This window comes from Musa acuminata, chromosome BXJ2-5, assembly GCF_036884655.1.
Source record: "Musa acuminata AAA Group cultivar baxijiao chromosome BXJ2-5, Cavendish_Baxijiao_AAA, whole genome shotgun sequence".
Taxonomy (NCBI): Eukaryota; Viridiplantae; Streptophyta; class Magnoliopsida; order Zingiberales; family Musaceae; genus Musa; species Musa acuminata.
In genome coordinates this window covers 31,573,704-31,596,589 of record NC_088342.1, presented here as the reverse complement: position 1 = coordinate 31,596,589, position 22,886 = coordinate 31,573,704, and the positions used below count along the sequence as shown (strand labels likewise).

Below are 22,886 nucleotides of genomic sequence, written 5' to 3'. Positions count from 1 at the left end.
TAAATGAATTTTGTGTGTTTCCAGTGCTATTCACCTTGGACTACTGATCCGTAGACCTTATGTCAGGCCCCGGATTGAAAATACAAAAGACATAGGATATCCAGTACGTGACCATCTTCACATTAATATTCAGAGTGACCAAAACTGATTCAAGTTATTAATAAAGGTCATAAGTCTTCTTTATTACAATATTATTTCAATAACCAATGGTATTTAAATTAAAAACACAATAATTGAATTTCTTGAGATGAACTACTTAGTGATAGAGGGAGATCTTTTCTCCCTCAATAGACTACAACAACAACAAGAAAGCCGCAAGTCCCAACTATTTGGGGTCAGCTACATGGATCTTATGTCATCATTGAGACCTATAAAAAGCCATATGCTTAGTTAAGTTCAAAGCAAGGTTCGCAATACCGTATCGTACCGGTATTTCGACCTGGGCTCGGTACCGGTACGGTACGGTGTACCGAGCGGTACACCCAGGTGTACTGAGCACTGTAGCAGTGGCCCGGTAAGGGGCGGTCCGCGTACCGCTAGCTTGTCGGACCGGTACGTACCGCCCGTACCGGGCGATACGATTCGGTATGGCAGACACTGGTTCAAAGTACTTAAATCTTTATTTATAGTTTCTATTTAAATTTTTTTAGGTCTTCCTCTATCTCTCTTGGTACCACTAATATTAATCATTTCACCTCTTCTAAGTTCTAACTACTACATCCGAGTGTATCATAATCACATGCCTACACCATCTTAAATGATTTTCTCTCATCTTATCCTCTATTGAGACAATACCTAATTGTTCACGAATAAAAGTATTTCTTTTCCTATCTTTCCTAATAATTTTACACATTCATTTCAACATTCTCATCTTAGCTCAAAAAACTGTTCTAAATAATAATTAATCAAAAAAATAATTCAGCAAACATGCTGAGTAGGGATCCTCGAAAAATCTATAAATTCATAAATATTTTTTTTTTATCAAATACATCAATAGATTAAATTGAAGTCTCATCTACAAAATCATGTCAAATATCTAATATATATACATATACCATGTAGAAAAATCATGTGCAAATAGCATTAACATGCATGCACAATCATTATGTACATGTAGCATCATCAAACAATCTAGGTGTAAAGTTGGACACCCACGAGATGCTCACCTAACGGTAGATGGAGAGGCTTACATCCTCGAGATAAGTTTTATTCTTCCACTGACGAATGGAGAGGTTTACATTTTCAAGTTCAATTTTTACTCTCCCAATGACGAATAGAGAGAATCCAAATTGTCACGAACGGTCGTCGCGCACTCGCAACAACTCCGTTCAACGAACCGTTTGTCGCTCACACCTACATGTATAGCTGCTTGACAGCATGTTTTCTCTTAGTTTTGGGTCATTTTACTTGTAAAAATGTAAGTTCGAACAAGCTACAGTGTTACAAAGCGACCGCTCACTGAACCGAGCAAAATAGCCCCAAAACAGCTCCGTTTTCGTGTGGCGTGGGTTGATTTCTAGAATCTGCCTCCGCTCACCAAAACGTTAGCCATCTTAGCCCCTTGGAACCCCCCGGGTGGCACAGGGCTGGATGGGGCTTCGGTATAGTACCGGGCGTTGAACACTCCTTCGCAAGTTCGCACGTTGCCTTGACGGGAACTTGTTGTCCTGCCCGGGACTCGGTGAGCAGCTGTTTGTGGGCTTGCAGCTGTTCGTTCAACCTTCTAAAGCCCTTGTTTTCCCCCTCTCCCTCTTTTCTCTTGTGCACGCAAGGTGCTCGCTGAATTGCTTGTAAAGCTTCCCCTCTTTTTGCGAGACGTCAGGACTTGTCCGTCGCTCGTTCCTTCGAACTAATCAACTTTCTCTTTTACAGGTCCTTCGGGACCTGCGAGAGGTTGCAAGTGGGCTGATCTTTGCGGAGCAATATCGCAAGGGCGAAGCGCGACTTAGGAAATGCAAGCTAAGTTCGCGTCTTGGCCGCAAGGGTGCTTCACGCCTTAGGCAATTCCAGCTAAGGCCGTGACAAAATGGCACTCCCAATTGTCACGAACGGTCGTCGCGCACCCGCAACAACTCCGTTCAACGAACCGTTCGTCGCTCACACCTGCATGTACAGCTGCTTGACAGCATGTTTTCACTTGGTTTTGGGTCATTTTGCTTGTAAATATGTAAGTTCGAACAAGCTGCAGCGTTACAAAGCGACCGCTCACCGAACCGAGCAAAACAGCCCCAAAACAGCCCAAAACAGCTCCGTTTTCGCGTGCCGCGGGAGGGTTGCGGAGAACTGCCTCCGCTCACCAAAATGTCAGCCATCTTAGACCCCTGGAACCCCCCGGGTGGCACAGGGCTGGATGGGGCTTCGGTTATATACCGGGCATTGAACTCTCTTTCGCAAGTTCGCACGTGACCTTTACGGGAACTTGTCTTCGCGCCCGGGACCAGGTGAGCGGCTGTTTGTGGGCTTGCAGCTGTTCGTTCATCCTTGAAAGCCTTGTTTTTCTCCCTCTCCCTCTTTTCTCTTGTGCACACAAGGTGTTCGTCGAATTGCTTGTAAAGCTTTCCCTTTTCGCGAGACTTCGGGACTTGTCCGTTGCTCGTTCTTTCGAACTAACCATCTTTCTCTTTTACAGGTCCTTCGGGACCTGCGAGAGGTTACAAAGTGGGCTGATCCTTGCGGAGCAATATCGCAAGGGCGAAGCGCGACTTAGGCAACGCAAGCTAAGTTCGCGTCTTTGCCACAAGGGTAACTCGCTACTTAGGCAACGCAAGCTAAGTTCGCGTCTTTGGCCGCGAGGGTGCCTCACGCCTTAGGCAATTCCAGCTAAGGTCGTGACACAATGGTGGTTAGCATAATGCCTCTCACCTGCCAAAGTGAGGACACATTCCTTCCAACATCAAATGGAGGAATCGTCGCCTTATCTAATGATCCGATGATCCCAAAGGGAATCATCCCATCAATATTGACTTGCCCGACCTTGGCAAGAAAACACATCCGAACGTATCATTCTCTCATATCACATTGATCAATTTTTCATTCATTAAATCAAACAAGTGTTTGTACTATTATGTAATATAGCATTACCTTACATTATCAGAATTCATAATATGTTTTCAAAGTGTCACTTTCATATAAGAAATAATTTATCAAATCATAAATATCAAGCATTATAATAAGCATACTCATGATATAGTAGGAAAATAAATAATAAGCGAACTATTTAAAAATCAATAGTCAAGTTCAATCCCTGAAAATCAATCTGAGATTTGAGCCAAACTCAAATTTATCTCAACATGACTCAAACCAAGGCTATTGGACTTGGTACAACTAATCTAGCACTTGCAAACCTAACATAATTTTGACTCGCACAAGGTCAAGTTCACAGGCGACCTGGTTTTGGCTTGAGCTAGACCTACGTCCACACTAGGTCCAACATAGCCCCTTTTTATTCTTAAGTTTAAGAATTTTAATTCCCATAACAAATGCAAATTTAAATTTTAATGTTCAACCATATAATTAATACCAAATAATTTATAAATAAAGTAAAACATGAATAACATCAAAGTCATTCATAAATTATTTATTCATGATGTAAAATTTCATAATTAAAATAAATAAATATTAAATTAATGATATTAAAATTTAAAGCACATAGACACATGTATAATCATAAAATTCACAAATAAGTATATAGTTAAATTAACCTAAAATACAAATTAATAAATATCCATTAACAACAATTGATAAATTAAATATGATAACCAATTTCTAAAGTATAACATCATGGGCATAATTAAATTAATTAAAATTCAAAATTGACAAATCATGATTTAATTATAGAAGAATTAAATCATGATTTACAACAACAATAAATATCTTTTAATAAATTAATTTACAAAATATAAATCAATAATATACTATCAACATCAATTAATAAATTCAACATGATGCCCGAATTCTAAAACATAAGATCATATACATAATTTGGTTTTCTTTATAACTAAATTAATGATTTATAAAACTATAATTTTTAATATACACAAAATTTCATGATTTAATGTCAAATATAGCAAAGAAAAGAAATATTATTTTATATATAAATAAACTAAATAAATGTATCCAAATAATAAAAATAGTGTAGCAGCCTACCTCAAGTTGATGTCACCCTTTCCCCTTGAAATCCAATATTCCTAAGCCACATGAAAATGAAGAGGGGGGGCTTTGGCTTATAAAGAGATAGATTTACTTCTTGGTTTCCTTAAAAATACATTTAGAGCTAACCAACATATGGAATAGGAGTTACAATTAATTGGTGGGTTTCAAGGACACTATGAGATGTTACAATTACATGCAAAATTTGATTCATACATATGAAATTACACCTTAAGAGAAGTTAATCAGTGGTACTTTCTGGACATAAAGTTCTTGCTATAAATAAGCCTCTAATCAAGTCTATTTTGATATTTTCAAATGCAATCAAAAAGGAAAAGACGAGGTGTTAACTCAACTTCCTATGATGCCAAAGCTAGCTAACCTGGAATTGCTGGATGTAAATATCCAAAGCAGCGACGACCTTCACTTAGTCTTCTCTTTAGATCTAGCAAGTTTCTGATTGGATGGACAGCCTAAATAGAATAAAAAATTTATTTTGCAACTCTTAATATTTCTTTAAATATTCATAGTTTAATGACAATGATTGCTGACATATTTAAATTTGGAAGATGTCCCACCTCATATGCCACAATTTTCTCCAGCAAGGATGCAGAATCATCCCATGTGATCTGGTGAAGCTCCAAGGATGCTGGACTAAGCCAGGTGATAAGCTTTTCCTTCAAATATGTCTCTAAAGCACGCAAAGATGGCACATTTTCCTTCCTATATTCTCAAAAGTAAAAGAAAAACTTTACGGGAAATAGCACAAAATGAACTGTCCATTCAGAAAACCTCATGATCTCATCTTAAAACTTGTTACCAACTTGTGAAAGTGAAACAACTTCGACTCTTGAAATTACTTTATCAGATTCTACGTCTTCATTAGTCGTCTTAATTAGTTAGACATTTAAGAGAACTCAACCGTATACTGCCAGCACTAAATGCATTTTTTCACCTTCAAAACCTTCCACAGTATATCAGGTTCATAGGGCATGATTATGCTTATATGCTTTGTTAAAAAAAAATTTAAAATACATGCAGCACATGTCAAATAAGCTGTCCATGGCCTGATCTCATCCAAAATTGAAAAATAAATAGTACTTGGACAACCATCTTTAAAGCAAGTACTTACCAATCCAAAGGTTGTTCCAACTTGCTAATAATCATGACAAACGATGCAAACTTCGTCTTTGATTATCTTATAACTTTTTGTGAATACCAGGTTTACATACTATCAACAAGCTTGATTGAATATGTAACTCAGATCCTTAGTGTCACATCCCCTCCCCAACCCCATCAAAAAACAAGACAAAAGAAATCCTCATATATGCCTCATTTACCTAGCATGGGAGAAATAGAGAGTAGTGGTTACCATGGCTGCAAGGCTGCAAGCTTATTCTACATACATTAGTTAAATATGCTATCAAACACCTACCAATGGCAGAGATCATGACAGAAATTATGGCAAAGATTACGAGATTTATTTTACCATAATTAGTGTATTATATCAATGGCAGAAATTATGGCAGAGATTACGAGATTTATTCTACCATAATTAGCATATTAACTGTGTATATATTCTTACCTAAAATAGATTGTACAGCAACTCTTATTTAATGGAAAGGATCCTCAAGAGGAGGTCATTCAACCAGTTACTCAAAACTTGTCATGGTATTAGAGCCAAGTTCTCAAATCTATAACTGAATATTCAAATTACTGTCAGCTTTGCTTCCGTCTTTCGAAGTTTTCTGGTCTGCTTTTATTTTTCTTATTCTGGGTTGATTAATTTCTTATCAACAACTTCGCTTTGAGATTTTTTTTGGTCGATTAACTTGTGGTTGACAGCCTTGCATTGAAATCTCTGCATTTGAATTTTTTTTTAAGAATGTTTACTCTGAATCTTTTTGGAAGAATACCTACAGAGAGACCTTGGCTATCAAATTTACAGGAAAGAATTATGCAGCATGGGAATTTCAATTCAAAATGTTTTTGAAAGGAAAGGAGCTTTGGAGTCACATTGATGGTCTTCTACTTCTCTTGAAGATGATAAGGAACTTAGCCAATGGGAGGCAAAGGGTGCTCGAATTATCTCTTGGGTTTTAGGATTTATTGAAGCCCATATGGTGAATAATTTATGCTCCTTTGATACAGCTAAAGAGATGTGGAATTATCTGAAGCGCATATACCATCAAGATAATAGTGCGAGACAATTTCAACTAGAACTCGAGATTAGTAACTTCAGTCAAAGTAATCTCTCTATTGAGCAATACTATTCTGGATTTATTAATCTATGGAGCGAATATTGGTCCTACATCTACTAGCACCAATCAGCCTGTTATTACTCCAAAAATGGTCCAACAGATGATTTCCACAGCATTCTCTGCCATTGGATATCAGGGCCAAGGTAAGATTGTTTCTTCTACTTGGTTTGTTGATTCTGGAGCATCCAATCATATGACTGGCTTGCCTAATTCGTTACATAATCTATGGCAGTATACTGGTACACAAAATATTCAGATTACTAATGGCGGTAATCTTCCAATTACAACCATTAGTGATATTGGACCTTTTTTCATCATGTATTTGTCTCTCCTGGGTTGTCTATGAGTTTAATTTCTATTGGTCAAATGGTGGATAATAAATGCGATGTACACAGTGATTTAAATAGCGCTAGGCGCCAAGGTCCAAAAACGCCCGAGGCGCTAAGCGCTCGCCCGAGCGAAGCGAGACGCTAAAATATAAAAATATATAATATAATTATTTAAATAAAAATATGATATTAAATTAAAAAAATTAAAAAATCACAATATCACTTTAACAAAAAATCTAAAAATTCAAAACAATAACAATAATTTCAAATAAATAAAAATTAGCAGTATTAAAATCAAAATAATATATTATGTTATTATCAATCTAATAAATAAAAAAATATTGTTATTAGTATATAGTTAACGGTATATTATTAATATACTGTTAATAGTATACTATCGAGTCGACGTGAGAAGAGGAAGCAGCGAGAAACGGGAGCGGAAGCGGGAGCAGGAGAGGCGAGCGGCGACAGTGGTAGTGGCAGCAGTGAGAAGTGGTAGCGACAGCGAGAGCGGCGAGCGACGACAGTGGCAGCGGCAGCGACAACGGTAGCAACGAGCAACGGGAGCAGAAGCGAGAGCGACGAGCAGTGATAGCGGTAGCGACAGCGACAGCGGTAGTAGCGGGAGCGACGACAGTGGTAGCAACGGCAACGGGAGCGATAGCGACGAGCAGGGTTAGGGTTGGAAAGTTGCGAGAGGAAGACTAATATCTGTGTTTTAGTTGGTTCGATTGAACCAACTAAAGCACCGGAGACCGAACCATACCTAAAACGCTGGTTTGGTCATCTGTTTTAACCCAGGCGCTCGCCCAAAGCGCTCAGCACCTGGGCTCGGGCGAGCGCCTAAGCGGCACCTCTTTGAAGCACGCCGCTTGGAAATGAAGCGAGGCGCTCGAGCCCGAGCGCCTATTGAAATCACTGATTGTACATTTCTCTCGTGATGGTTGTCTTGTGCAGGACCAAGTGTCGAGGAAGGTGATCGCAAGGGGGCCTAAAGTGGGAAGATAATTTCCATTGCAATTTACTATTCCTAGAACTTTGTCTTTGGCTTCTATTACTGTTAAAAATAAGGCTGGAGTTTGGCATAGACGATTAGGCTATCCAAATAATGTGATTTTGTCTAATTTAATGAAGCGTGGTTTCCTTGGTAACAAAGATCAGTGTTCTACTCATAGATTGCCTCTTGATTGCTCTACTTATAAACTAGAGAAAAGTAAAACTTTACCTTTCCCAACTTATGGTGGTCGTGCTAATACATATTTTAAGATTATACATAGGGATGTTTGGGGTATTACTCCTGTCATTTCACATGTGCAGTATAAATATTTTGTGACATTCATTGATGATTATAGTCGTTTCACATTAATATATTTTCTACACACCAAAGCTATTCATTATTTTTCAAACTTCTATGGCTTATATTGAGACATAAATTTTCACCTGCATTAAGGTTTTATAGTTTGATAATGGGGGCGAATATATGCCACATGACTTTCAAGCCTTTTTGTAACAGAAAGATATTATATCTCAATGATCATGTTTTTATAACCCTCAATAAAATGGGGTAGCTGAACGTAAAAACCGTCAACTGTTGGATATGGTTCAAACGTTACTCTTGGAGTCTTCAATTCCACCTAAATTTTGGGTGGAAGCCTTACCCACTGCAATTTATCTGATTAATCGTCTGCCTTCTCAACAATTGAATTTTGATGATCCTTACTATCGTCTTTTTTGTATGCATCATGATTATCACACGTTACACACATTTGGATGTGTTTGCTTTATTCACTTGCCTCATGAGCGCCACAAGCTTACAGCTCAGTCAATATGGTGTGCTTTTATAGGTTATAGCACACCTCAAAAGGGGGTTTTGTGTTATGATGCTATTGCTAATCGTCTACGTATTTCTAGAAATGTGATTTTCTTTAAACATGGGTGCTATTTTCAACAACATGTTTCCCCTTCCGATGGGGTCCTCCTTCCTAGCTTTGATGATATCTCTCCACCAATTGAGTGTTTTAAACCCGATATTGTCTCTCAACGACGACAACCCCCATCATCACAAATCCTTCTCGACCCTAATCCAGTGCCTGCTCCAATGGCTCTTCGGAGAACCCCCTGTATCAGCCATCGTCTACCACTTTAGCTAATACTACAATTCTACCTCTTATTCTTAGGCAAGTAAACATGCATGTTTGGTGAAAGCCATGCAAGAAGAACTTTAGACTCTTCAAGAGAATCATACTTGGGATATTGTTCCTTGTCCTACTGTTGTTAAGCCCATTAGTTGTAAATGGGTATATTCCATTAAGTTGTGGTCTGATGGCTCACTTGATAGATATAAAGCGAGGTTAGTGACACTCGATAATCGGTAGGAGTATAGGGTAAATTATGAGGAGACATTTGCACCTATAGCAAAGATGATGATGGTGCAACTTGTTCTAGCTATTGTTGCTTCCAAGGGCTGGTCATTGCGATAGATGGATGTTAAGAATGTCTTTTTACACGGATATCTTAAGGAAGAAATTTATATGACTCCACCATTAGGATTATTTTCTACACCCTCTTCTGATGTTTGTAAGCTAAAACGATCATTCTATGGTTTAAAACAGGCTCCACGTGCTTGATTTGATAAGTTTCGATCTACGCTTATTAGCTTCTCCTTTGTCCAGAGTCAGTACGATTTCTCTTTATTTCTTTGCAAGACTGCTAAGGAAATCGTCTTACTTCTAGTATATATTGATGATATTGTTATTACAGGAACTGACTCTGAATTGATTTCTCAGCTTCAAGAGCATCTTCAGGGTTCTTTTCATATGAAGGACTTAGGTCCTTTATAGTATGTTTTAGGCCTTGAGGTGCATTCTAGCTTGGTTGGTATTTTCTTACACCAGCATAAATACATCCATAAGTTAATTGTTTTGGCTGGCCTTCAAGATGGTCATTCTGTTGATATCCCCTTAGAAGTGAATATTAAATATCATCGTGATGAGGGTGATTTTCTCTCTGATCCCTCTTTATATAGACAACTGGAGGGGAGCCTGAACTATCTGACTATTGCTCAACTTGATATTTCCTTCGTTGTTCAACAAGTTAGTCAATTTATGCAGGCACCTAGGCACCTCCACCTGGTCGTTGTCTGTCGCATTGTTCGATATTTGCAAGGCACTTCTACCCAAGGTCTTTTCTTCCCTGTCGACTCTCCTATTCATTTGGTTGCATATAGTGATGCTGATTGGGCTGGTTGTTATGATACTCGACGTTCAATTACTGGTTGGTGTATGTTTCTTGGTACCTTTCTCGTTTCTTAGAAAAGCAAGAAGCAAGATTGGGTATCTAAGTCCTCCACTGAGTCTGAGTACCGCGCTATGTTCTCTGCATGTTCTGAAATTGTTTGGCTTTGGGAACTGTTGGGTGAACTTGGGTTTCCTCAAATTGAGCCTACTCCACTCCATACGGACAATACTAGTGCTATTCAAATTATTAATAACCCAGTATTTCATGAGCGCACCATTGAAGTCGATTGTCACTATTCGTGAAGCATATGATGCTCACGTCATCTCTCTTTTGCATATCACCACCGATCTCCAAACCGATGATGTGTTTACTAAGGCTCTCTCCCAACACCGACATCACTTTCTTATTGACAAATTGATGCTTTTTGATCATCCAGCATCAATTTGAGGAGGGATATCAATGGCAGAGATTATGGCAAAAATTATGACAAAGATTACGAGATTTATTTTACCATAATTAGTGTATTATATCAATGACAGAGACTGAGATTTATTCTATCATCATTAGTGTATTAGCTGTGTATATATTCTTACCTAAAATAGATTGTACAGAAACTCTTATTTAATGGAAAGGATCCTCAAGAGGAGGTCATTCAGCTATTTACTCAAAACTTGTCAACACCGTGATAGCATAAACAAATTTATTTAAAAGTAAAAACTATTATGTTGAAACTTAGGTTCTACAAAAACAACAATCATGCTCATGATCAAACAACTATTGTGGATTTTTCACATTATTCATAAAACAGCCAATCACTGCATATATCAAATCAAACGAAGGTGGTGAATTTCAAGTTCTGATCAGAATAATTTTCTATATATTTCATGGAAGACCAAAAAAGAAACTGAACAAGATCTAGATTGAATTCAAGGAACAATTTAACAACTGCAATCAGAACATCAGATGAGAAACTTGGTACAATGATATGCAAAATAGTAAAGTTAGAAAGAAAAGAAAAGTGGAGTAGCTCTGAAAGCAAGGTTTGCAATACTACCGTCTAAAATTACAAACCTTGGCTGAAAGAAAGAAAATGATCAACATGAAAAAGAAGGCTCCATCAATATACATGCAGTCAAACTATTCTAGCCCTTCTATTGATTGTGAATGGCAGTTGTGGTGCTTGTGCATGAACACTCTTTTATGCACATGACTCTAATAGGCACACTTCAAGGAGCCACCAAAATTCAACAGACCTATTCAAAATCATCATTATCTGTAATTACATATTAAAAGTGGACAGGCATCTTGATTTAGACGTACCACAGCAAATCCCCCTTTATAATACCATAGAGCTAGCAACTGATGAAGGCAAGATCTCCTTGATGTGGATAATGTCAGTAAGTCCTCTCAACACTCATGCATATGAGTAATGCGTACAAATGAACCCCTCTTAATAATATAAGATTGCAGCCCTGCTATTATGCCTAAAAGAAAAAAAATTACACAACCAACCCCAATTGCCTTGCACAAGTAGAAAAGGCATCTAAAGTATAAGTGCAAGTACCATCATTTGTCTGCTAGTCTAAATTGAAAATTCCAGACTATTAGAAGGTATATGTGCTAATCAACAATAACGATAAATGAATGAAATAATGAAGATGTCTGGTTTTGCCAAATTAAAACTATTTTATGGCATGTATAGAAAATCTGCTTGTAACCTAGAAAAGCAGGAGCCTTCAAACTGACGTGAAAAACTATATATAATGGATTAAGGACAACTAAAATCAGAATCCAGTTTAGTTATGTCATGGTCTCAGTTCTTAGAGCCTCCAGAAATATGGGCCTTTTGTTGGATTCACGGTGTTCTTTTTATGTATTTCATACCACTATTTTGGCTTGAATTGCAATGTTTCATGTGACCTTTGATAGCAGATAGTGATTAACTAGGCTACTAGCATTATTCCATTATAATAAATATCTTCAATGCTTAAAAATAGCCTTTCAATACAGTAATAGTATGTTATTGATTATTTTGACTTCTTAAAAAACTCTGTTATGGATTTGCACCTCATAATAGGTTGCTTATGAAAAAGGTACATGGTCTTACACGAAAGGATATTGATTGTGATATTTGTCCAGTGTCATATCTCAAGGGCTTTTATGCAACATGCTTCAAGCAGTATGATAGATGGCAGCAGAGAGGCCTATATTTTGTTACAAGTTACAAGTACCACCTTGATATGGCATTATTTGAAGTCTATAGCTTTTCAAAATTATCTAATCAATGTAGGATGTGGAGTTAAAACAGTATATGATGATGGCCAAATGTAAATTGGCAATAAGATTAAAAAAAGACTGAACCCAGTGTCTGAGGCTTCTTCCATTGCAATGTGTCTAGAGATTATAAAAATACAGAGTGTTACCTTATTTCCATGAATCGAATTCTAGTTACACAGGTTGCAACAGAGTAACCTTACTGCTAAAGCTGACAATAGGGGTACCAGAAAAACTAATTCTTTCTTGCTTTTACAATTTGATAGTTAGTCAGCTTATGTACGATTACAATTGTGTTTCCCCTTTCAAGATATTTTTCTCTTATAGATTATATAGGCAATAACAATCAAGGCTAGAATTACAAAAACAACAAAATTTTGAATCACATAAGACATGTATCCCAACAACATTAATGAGCAATTATTCATCACATGATAAAAGATGCCGCCATAAGATCACAACAAGGTTATATGGAGTGAGATTTAATCTTCAAGAGTTGATCAATTGGCACAAAGAAATCTGAGGCCAATATGCATGACTACATATCAAATTTGATTAAACTAGCCACGATCGAGTTGCCTGCATATATATTCAAAACCAAAAGCAGATATGATTCTTACGCTAACTGAGAGAGAAGATCAGCACGAAGGACGGTCAACAGCTTCAGTCCACCAGGATGTGCGTTCAGTCGTTCAAAGAAACCAGCATACATAGGCTTGAGAGCATCCCGAAGATTCCGCTCCATCCTATAAAACACAGCAAGAATACCCCCATCTTCAAGCACACGATTCTCTTGATTCACATCGGCGGCTGATTAAACAGAGAGACAATATTTCACAAAGATCCTCCATAAGGGAATCAAAAATTTTAAAGAACCAAAAAAATGAGGAGGAAACAGAGCACACCATTGGAATCAATACTATGAGGAAGCCCGACACTAAGATACTGCCGCATGAGCTCACAAACTCGAGCTCTGTTGACATCATAATCCCTGGCAAGGCCCAGAAGCAGTTCCCTGCGCCCTTCCTGAGATAGGCCCAAATAAGCCTACAAGAACCAGCCACGATATTCAGATGACGCTTCAAGGCTTAAATTGACATCAAGAAGAGATCATAGTCTGACCTGCGAGAAATCTTCAAGATTGGCGTCCATCGGCTCGGTTTTGTCGGTGGGGATCGAGAAGGACGCCCGCATCAATTCTTTGACATCCTTCAAAGAAACCCTAAGAAGGAAAAGAAAGACTGGTAATGAACCCGAGATACCGAGCGAGAACGCTAAAAGAACAAAGAACCGAGTCAGGAGGGCGGGATGAAGAGGACCTCCGTGCGCCGGTGCTGCTGCCATCGTCATCAGCGTCGCCAGAGCAGGTGGCGCCCTGGAAACCACAGATCGGGATAGGCTTCAGGAACGCGAATGAAAGAAGGGTTCAAGAAGGAAGATCAAAAAAAGAGTTCATAAAAGGAGAACTCGCGTCAATCGCACAACCACCTGAGGTGGAAGAGGGGGGCGATCGGGGCGGAGGAGCTGCTGCCGATGGACGGGGTGGGTGGGGGACGCCATTCGAGCTCTCATCAGGATCGCCAAACTCTTATTCTTCATCCCCCGACGAATGCGAATAACCAACCGACATTGCGCGTCTGCGAGCAGCTACAAAATTTAGACACACAACATCAAATCGAATAGCTAAAACAAAATGAAGTAATTGAACTCATCATGGATCTCTAAATGACGCCTTACGTTTAATATACTGACGTGGGAGACGAAACAAGTACCACGAGCCACGCCAATGAAAACACGACACGTGGTCAATCCGGGATTATCCCTTGCGTCATATTTCTGATGCAACGAAGGTAAAAGACCATCTCTCTTTCTTTTACTGTTCGATCTTGGGTTGTGCTTTGATTTATTACCGGAGGAGTATTCGATCGGGCATAAACCTCAACAAAAAATATATTTCAAATAAGATTTCTTATAAAACTTGTTCTCATAATAGAAGTAGAAAAAAATATAAGAACCACCCACCTCCAAAATGAAGTTAGAGAACGAAGAGTTAAAGGCAAAAAAAAAAGTATGCTTTAATTAGTGTGATATAGTATCTATTTATACATGTTGAAAGAAAGGATTTTTTTCAACTAAGTAGCAAGATTTTCTTGTGCAGTTAGGAAAATCTCTTTGTTATCATGCCTCCGTAAGATTGAGCTTCTGTTAAGGATATTGATCTTGGACCGATATAACTATTTACGAGTGAAAGGCTTCGTGAGTAAGTCTGCTAGTTGATCAGTTGTATGTATATGAGAGATACAAAGTTGATGTCTAACAACTTGATCTCGCACGAAGTGAAAGTCGATGGCAATATATTTCATACGTGAGTGGAACACTAGATTGACACATAAATAGGTAGCTCCAACATTATCACAATATATTGTATGAGTGAGGGTAGAGTTGACGTTGAGTTCCTTGAGGAGATTTGTAACACAATTGAGTTCAGTAGAAGCGGTAGCGATAGCACGATATTCAACTTCAGTTGTAGACCATGCGACTATCTTTTGCTTCTCAGAACTCTAACTGATTGGATTAGAGCCAAGAAAGACAATATACCCTAACGTGGATGTTCTATCATCAAAATTTTCTACCCAATCAGTATCAGCAAAGGCATAGAGATGAAGTGGAGTGTGTTTGCGAAGAAAGAGGCCATAATTGAGGGTCCTTTTAAGATACCGTAAAATTTATTTAACTGCAGACCAATGTATAGTAGAAGGCTTGTGTATGTATTAAGTTAATTTATTGACTGCAAAGGAGATAACTGGATGAGTGAGAGCCAAGTGCTGTAAGGAGCCAATTACTTGTCGGTATTAAGTTGAGTCTATAGTAAAGCTGCCATTACATAATTCGAGTGATTCACTAGTAGAGAGAGAAACTATAACCTTTTTTGCATCCTACATATTTGTCTTTGATAATAAGACAAATATGAAATATATGTACCAATAGGAGGGAGCAAAATGAAAGTCTACAGCGACAACAGTGATCAGAGAGGAAGTGATCAAAGAGGAAGAAGTGTTGATGTAGATCATCGTCGCCTGAGGTCTTCGTTTGAAGAAAGCATTTAACTCTATGCAATATTATATAAAGTTATAGATCTTTGTTGTAGCAGTTCTACAGTTGGGAATCTAGGCGGTGAAGAATGTGAGAAGTTACAACATTCACATCGAGTGATTCACTAGTAGAGAGAGAAGTTATAACCTTTTTTGCATCCTACATATTTGTCTTTAATAATAAGATAAATATAAAATATATGTACCAATAGGAGGGAGTAAAATGAAAGTCTACAGCGACAACAGTGATAAGAGAGGAAGAAGTGTTGATGTAATCATCGTCGCCTGAGGTCTTCATTTGAAGAAAGCATTTAACTCTATGCAATATTATATAAAGTTATAGATCTCTGCGTAGCAGTTCTGCAGTTGGGAATCTAGGCGATGAAGAATGTGAAAAGTATTGTTGCGTGCTTTGTCGCCGAATATTACTGTTGTACTTAGCTTAGCAGCGATGCAGTGATAAGCAGCAAGTGGCATGGAAATGGTTCTAGATGCTTGTCGAGGCGAAGGAGTTCGGGTACACCGTAGAAGGTGGAGCAGGATGCAATGGAGCTGCACTCACCTTGGTGTAGCTTTGTCAAAGGCCACGCCTCGCAGGATGTTGTAGTGTAGTGGTTGCCCTTGGCAGCATGGTGGTGATAGAGAATCTACAGCAATGAACAAGAAGAAGAGAGTGTGGGGAAGAGGTTCTATTCACCACCAAAGTGTGGGCAGCAGCTTCGCAGACGAGCTGTGTACGTCGGATCAAGGGTGAAGTCAAGGAGTCTGTTCTTGGAGGAGGGTTGTTGAAGAAGAACTGCAATAGGTGCAGTTCAGGGAGCAATGGCAGAGAGCAATGATGGCCGGAAAGCCGGAGCGTCCTCGGTCACTTTGCTCACTGTCGCCTCTGCCTCTTCTTCTCTAAACCACTCCTCCTATCCAACAACGATGATCTTGGCCGTCTCTGGGGCGCGATCGCCTAGGAATCGATCCACAGTGATTGGGTCAGATTCTGTGGCTTTGGTGCTTTGCTTGGGCAATGGGGATGAGGCGCCCCTTTCTCGCTCGAGCGGGATGGGACGTGATCAGAAGTAGGAAGCTGGTGGTGCCGGGATCGAAACTGGTGGTGCCGGGGACGTTCTTGTCGAACCTGGAGCCCCCATTGAAGTTCGAGATGTCGTGAAGTGTTTTAGACCACCAATTGTAGCGAGGAAGCTCAAGGCACTACATGTCAGTGTTCTTGTTTGTTAGAGCTGGCCCCAAGAAATTTATCAAAGGGTAATTTGGCAACACAATAAAGATAATAAAGCAAAAGAATAAAAGATATAAGAATACCATATTTACGTAGTTCAATCAATTGACCTAGGACGAAGGAAGAGAAAATCACTACTATAAAAGGGACAATTACAAATGCCTTAGGAAGATGTTTCTAGGCCATAAAACACTTGAAACTACTAAACAAAAAAGCCTAAAGCAAACAATTAGGTATTCTTGTGGTGCATCTAGCTTCAAAGCCCAAGCCCTTATTTATAGTTGCAAGAGGAGATAACAAGCTTAATTTTCCCGATGTGGAACTATGTGGGACTTACCAAACTAACAAATCTCCACCTTGACATGTCCCAACATTGACAATTAATAAAACTTGCTTCATCTTCTTCACAAAAGCCCCAACGGGCAATCACCAATAATGAACACCAACCAAGTTCAAGCACTGCTTGAACTTGTAAATTGGAAGAGGCTTCGTAAGCATATCAGTTGGATTGTCTTTCGTATGAATTTTCTAAATAAGGACCTTTCCCTAAGCAATGATATCCCGAATAAAATGAAACTTCACATCGATGTGTTTCGTCCTCTCATGATACATTTGGTCATTAGTCAAATGAATAGCACTCTGACTATCACAGTAAATTGTAGTAACACCTTGATGCAGACATAATTCGCCGAACAAACCTCTTAACCATAAAACTTTTTTGATCGCCTCTGTCATTGTCATATATTCTGCCTCTGTAGTAGATAAAGCAACGATAAGTTGTAAGGAAGCTTTTCAACTAACTGCACAACCGCCAATGCAAAAAACATAGCCCGTCAAAGATCTTCGTTTATCAAGATCCGCAGCATAATCAGAGTCGATGAAACCAACCAAAGTGTCATGATTTTTCTTAAACTCCAAATAAGCATCTGAAGTCCCTAGAATACCTTCATTCCTTTTGAAGACCCATTTGCATCTAATAATTTTCTTACTCGAAAGTGGCTTCACAAGATCCCAAGTTCTATTCTGATGGAGAGATTCAATTTCTTCATTCATCGTAATCAACCACTTAGCGGAATTATTACAAGAAACTATATCCGAGTATGTAGTAGACTCACCAACTTCACTTGTTTCTTCTGCAACAGACAAAACATATACAACCAAATTTGCATATCTTTGTGGTAGTCGAATATCTCTTCGTGGTCTATCCTTGGTTATGGAATATTGTTCTTCCTTTGGATCATCTTCGTCAGTAGACTCGGGACCATCTACTGGCATTCTTTGAGTAGAAGAGTTCGATTGAAAAGAATCAGAACTACTAATCTCAAGCTCCACATGCTTCTACGCACTATCATTTAGACAACTAGTAGATTCCTCTTTGGAAGATAACATAGACAATTTATCAAAAGTAACATCTCTACTGATTATAAATTTTGGAGACTCGGGACCATCTACTGGCATTCTTTGAGTAGAAGAGTTCGACTGAAAAGAATCAGAACTACTAATCTCAAGCTCCACATGCTTCTACGCACTATCATTTAGACAACTAGTAGATTCCTCTTTGGAAGATAACATAGACAATTTATCAAAAGTAACATATCTACTAATTATAAATTTTGGAGATTTGGGATCATAACACCATAATCTTTATCCTTTCATCCCAGAAGCATACCCAAGGAAAATACACTTTTTAGCTCGAGGCTCTAATTTTCCTTCATTTACAGGCATGTATGCTGGACACCCAAAAATTTTTAAATCAGAGTAATCAGCAGGAGTACCTAACTAAACTTCCTCTGGAGTTTTAAAATTAAGTACTGCAGAAGGAGCGTGGTTGACAACGTAACAGGCCATATTAATCGCCTCTGCCCAAAAGTCCTTTGTCAACCCTACATTTGAGATCATACACCTTCCTCTCTCCAAGAGTGTTATTTTCATATGTTCGGCCACACCATTTTGCTGAGGCGTCATCCTAATAGTGCGATGCCAAACAATTCCTTTATTTTTGCAGAATTCATCAAAGTCACCTTCACAAAATTCCATGTCATTATCTGTTCGAAGCCGCTTAATCTATTTACTTGTTTGCTTCTCAATCAAAGCCTTCAATTATTTAAAGTTTAGAAAAATATCATTTTTATGCTTCAAAAAATAAACCCAAACTTTCTTAGAATAATCGTCAATGAAAGTCAACATATACCTGGCACCACCCTTAGGCTGAACATGAGTTGGACCCCAAAGGTCTGAATGAATATAGTCAAGAGTATCTTTCATTTTATGAACTGCCGGAGAATTAAACCTAACTCTTTTCTGCTTTCCAAAAATGTAGTGTTTACAGAAATCCAATGGCCTAGTACTCTGTCTGCAAAGAAGACCCCTTTTGCTCAATATGTTCAAACCATTTTCGCTTATATGATCCAAACACATATGTCATAATTTGATGATGTCAGAATCAGACAATGATAATGACAAGACTGCAACCAAGCCTGTGACAATAGTTCCCTACAAAATATACAAGCTGCTTGACCTACAAGCTTTCATAACAACAAGAACACTTCTAGAAACTTTCATAACTCCATCTTCAGCTATGTATTTACACCCAAGAGCCTCTAGGGTGCTTAAAGAGATAAGATTCTTTTTTAAATTAAAAACATGTCTAACATTAGTGAGCGTCCTCACAATACCATCATGCATTTTAATTCGGATTATGCCTCTACCAATAACATCACACACGACATTATTGCCCATCAAATAATTCCACCATTGAAGATTCATATGTGGAAAACAAATCTCTATTGGGACACATGTGATAAGAACAACCCGAATCTAAAATTCATTTATTTTTAGACCTCGTCCTGTCATTAGTAGCAAAGAAAATATTTTCAATATTCTCATCAGCTACTACACTAGCTTCAGCGGACTTAGTAGTTTTCTCAATAATTTTTCTCTTTTGTTTTAATTTATTTTTTAATTTAAAGTAATCAGCTTTAATGTGCCCATTTTATGACAATATCTGCACTCCAAATTTCTATGTTTGGATTTAGATATAGATTTAGATATACTACTGTCAAATTCCCTTTTATCCATTCTACTCTTGACAACCAGACCCTTAGCTTGATTCCTTCTACTTTCTACAGTGATATCCCTGTCTATCTGCTCCTTAGATTTTAGTGGAGATTTAATTTCCTGATACGAAATTATTTCTTTTCTATAAATCATAGTATCACAAAAATACTTAAAGGATTAGGGAAGAGAATACAAAAGTAATAGGCCTTATCCTTATCATCAATTTTCGCATCTATATTCTCCAAATCCATAACTAAGGAATCAAATTTATCAAAATGTGAGAGTACAGATATACCTTCAGTCATCCGAAGCATATACAAACTCTGCTTCAAGTAGAGACGATTCTCCACTATCCTCTTTATATACAAAGCTTTAAGCTTATCCCACATGCTATTGGTCGTAGTTTTTGTAGCTACTTCCCGTAAAACCTCGTTAGAGAGATTTAGAATAATATTTGATCAGGCCTTCTTATCCATACTCGTAAGATCTTCCTTTGATGTATCATCTGGAATGTTCTCAGCTCCTTGTAATGCCAAATCAATTCTGTCTTGAACCAAAATGGCCTCCATCTTGAGCTGCCACATGTCAAAGTTGATATTTCTATCGAATTTCTCGACAATGATCTTTGTTATTGTTATCGATTCCAAATGATCCTGAAACCAAGCTCTGATACCAGTTTGTTAGAGCTGGCCCCAAGAAATTTACCAAAGGGTAATTTGACAACCTAATAAAGATAATAAAGCAAAAGAATAAAAGAGACAAGAACACCAGGTTTACGTGATTCGATCAATTGACCTACATCCATGGACAAAGGAGGAGTAAATCACTACCATAAAAGGGACAATTGCAAATGCCTTAGGAAGATATTCCTAGACCATAAAACACCTGAAACTACTAAACAAGAAAAGCTTAAAACAAATAATTAGGTTTTCTTGTGGTGCATCTGGTTTCAAAGCCCAAGCCCTTATTTATAGTTGCAATAGGAGATAACAAGCTTGATTTTTTCGATGTGGGACTATGTGGGACTTGCCAAATTAACATGGTTCCTTAGAAGCGTCAACTTCTCCTGGCGTGTCATGCTACAGACTAGGTTCTTCGCCCTGGCACGATAAGGTAGTGACTTATCATAGAAGGCAAACTTGGCAATGCTGAGGTTGAGCTTCTTGTAACGGTGGGGGTTACAGACATGCTTTGAAGTTGTCAGCATAAGAAATAGTGGCGATCTACTTTAAAGTTGTTAGTGTAAGAGACAATGGTGATCGTTGCAGCCACGGAGAGGAATAGAAAAATGGATAGAGGAGAACAATGAGCGGCTGGAGGGCGACTATAGCGTAATGAAGGGGGGGGGGGGGGGGGACGGGGATGTGCAGGGAGGGGGCGCTGGACGGGAAACAGGGGCGGTAGTGGTCGCTCGAAAATGTGACTACGGTAGCCCTTTCTCTCGCTCTTCTCAAAGCTCTGATACCATGATAGAATAGAAAATGAAAAGTTAAAGACAAAGAAAGTACATTTCAATTAGTTAATTAGTATGATATCGTGTCTATTTATACATGTTAAAAGAGGATTTTTTTCAACTGATCAATGAGATTTCCTCGTACAGTTGGAGAAATCTTATCTGCTATGCGGGAAAATCTCATCTGTTATGCGGTTGAAAAATTTTCTCTGTTATAAAAAACTTAACAGGTAAAGACAAAGACTTGAAGAGCGGAAGGAATTGACCTATGGTTGTGAAATATGGCATCATTTCAATTGTTCCACAAGCACCACAAACCATTAGCAATTGAATATTGCTGAATATTTATTTATCCAATTGTTGATCCTCACGTAGCAAATCTCTTTTAAACCAATAACTAAAGTATTAACAACTATAATCAATCAATAGTTGCAGAGAAGTCTACAACTCCGTGGTAGTAGGGGTATTCAAATAGAATATGAATAACAACATTAGAAAATAAATAACTAGAGATGGCATCTCAACACTTCATGCATATGATAAACCGTCAGTGATTTTTTCAGCGAAGGAGCTCGAGACTAAAATGAGTTTTTTACTAGGAGAGTGGCCTCTCCTCGGTACTCTCACCGCCTCTCAATTCTTTTTCCTATATAAATAAATGTCTTGAGGAACGTTTGATGGTTGCATGAGAATGTATTGCCTGTGATGGAACTGAAGACGGCCATTGCATGTTTCCATGATGAAACAAACGACTAGAGAAAAACGTGAGTGGCAGTATCATCAATCATTAGATCAATGTGATTCATGGGATTGGCCGACATTTTTACCTAGCTTCTTGCTTCGTTCCCGATGGGGAGTAGTTAGGAACTCAAGTTATTGGAAGGAGACGCTTCCTAGCTATATTCCAATCAACGATATACCATCCGTCTCTATGTCCTTTACATCCCAACAAACCAAGGCAAAAGAGACCCATATCGATTGGTGCAACCTCCTCTCATGGTACTCCACAAACGAGCCATGCAAGTTTGACGATGGTCTGTGTAACAGTTTCAAGAGAAGAATAGTAAGAGAGAAGTTTGTGATTGATGGATATTTCCTTGTCAGACCTAATATTCCCGAACTAGGGTGATTGGGAGAGATTTGACACGCTCCAGCTTACTCCACTACATGAATTAAATGACAACAAAAGCATGATAATTAACGACCATGATAATAGGTTTTAGCTTCTTCATCTCCTAGTTGACTTCTCAAGCCATGTATCGATGTATCCATGGCTAACAGCACTCTGCATTGATGATTGACAATAAGTCACCCACATTAACTCATCCGTCGCACAGGGCACGCCCTTATTAATATCTTTACTATCTCGGCTAATGTAAGTCTAGAGTGCATAGCTCCTAAGTACAAGAGTCACACCCTAGGCCAAGCCTTGGGGAGGTGAGCAAGCAACAATCTCTTGACTCTTTATTCTCTTATTTTTATACAACTCATATTGCTGTCTTTCGTCCCCTTCATTTTACACTGACTTAAGCATCGAAGAAATTAAGCCGGGAAGTATCCTGACGTTGACTTGTTGTGCAGGATCACTTACGACTAGGAGACAACCCCGCAGCATAAAGATGACTTGATAGCCAAGAGAAGACATTGCGATCAAATAGATCCCAGTTCCTCTACTTAGCCTCATCACTCCAAGATCAGATCAACCTTAGTAAACCGCCTGCTTGTAGACTTCCTATGCTTGTTTGTCATATCAACACTCCCACATCATCGTGGAGGAGACATAAGAATTGACTCATCAATCGA

The 22,886-nt window shown here is 38.5% G+C and overlaps 1 protein-coding gene across 9 annotated transcripts in view; it reads right to left on the bottom strand.

The window, feature by feature from the left end:
* Window positions 1-13,966, bottom strand: part of LOC135581072 (uncharacterized) — a 39,992-nt gene extending 26,026 nt beyond the window's left edge. For 5 of the 9 annotated variants that reach the window (XR_010487024.1, XR_010487027.1, XR_010487026.1 and 2 more), the window contains exons 1-7: window positions 13,736-13,966; window positions 13,570-13,625; window positions 13,373-13,472; window positions 13,156-13,297; window positions 12,871-13,060; window positions 4,728-4,872; window positions 4,532-4,622 (exon numbers count right to left, since the gene is read on the bottom strand). Coding sequence is in view for 5 of the 9 variants with exons in the window: in XM_065109145.1 (XP_064965217.1) it covers window positions 4,532-4,622; window positions 4,728-4,872; window positions 12,871-13,060; window positions 13,156-13,297; window positions 13,373-13,472; window positions 13,570-13,625; window positions 13,736-13,849 (838 nt within the window). In the remaining 4 variants the exon portion in view is untranslated. The remainder of the gene's footprint in view (window positions 1-4,531; window positions 4,623-4,727; window positions 4,873-12,870; window positions 13,061-13,155; window positions 13,298-13,372; window positions 13,473-13,569; window positions 13,626-13,735) is intronic. The other 4 variants (XR_010487025.1, XM_065109146.1, XM_065109144.1 and 1 more) reach the window with 3 other exon arrangements.
* Between the last annotated feature and the right edge of the window lie 8,920 nt (window positions 13,967-22,886).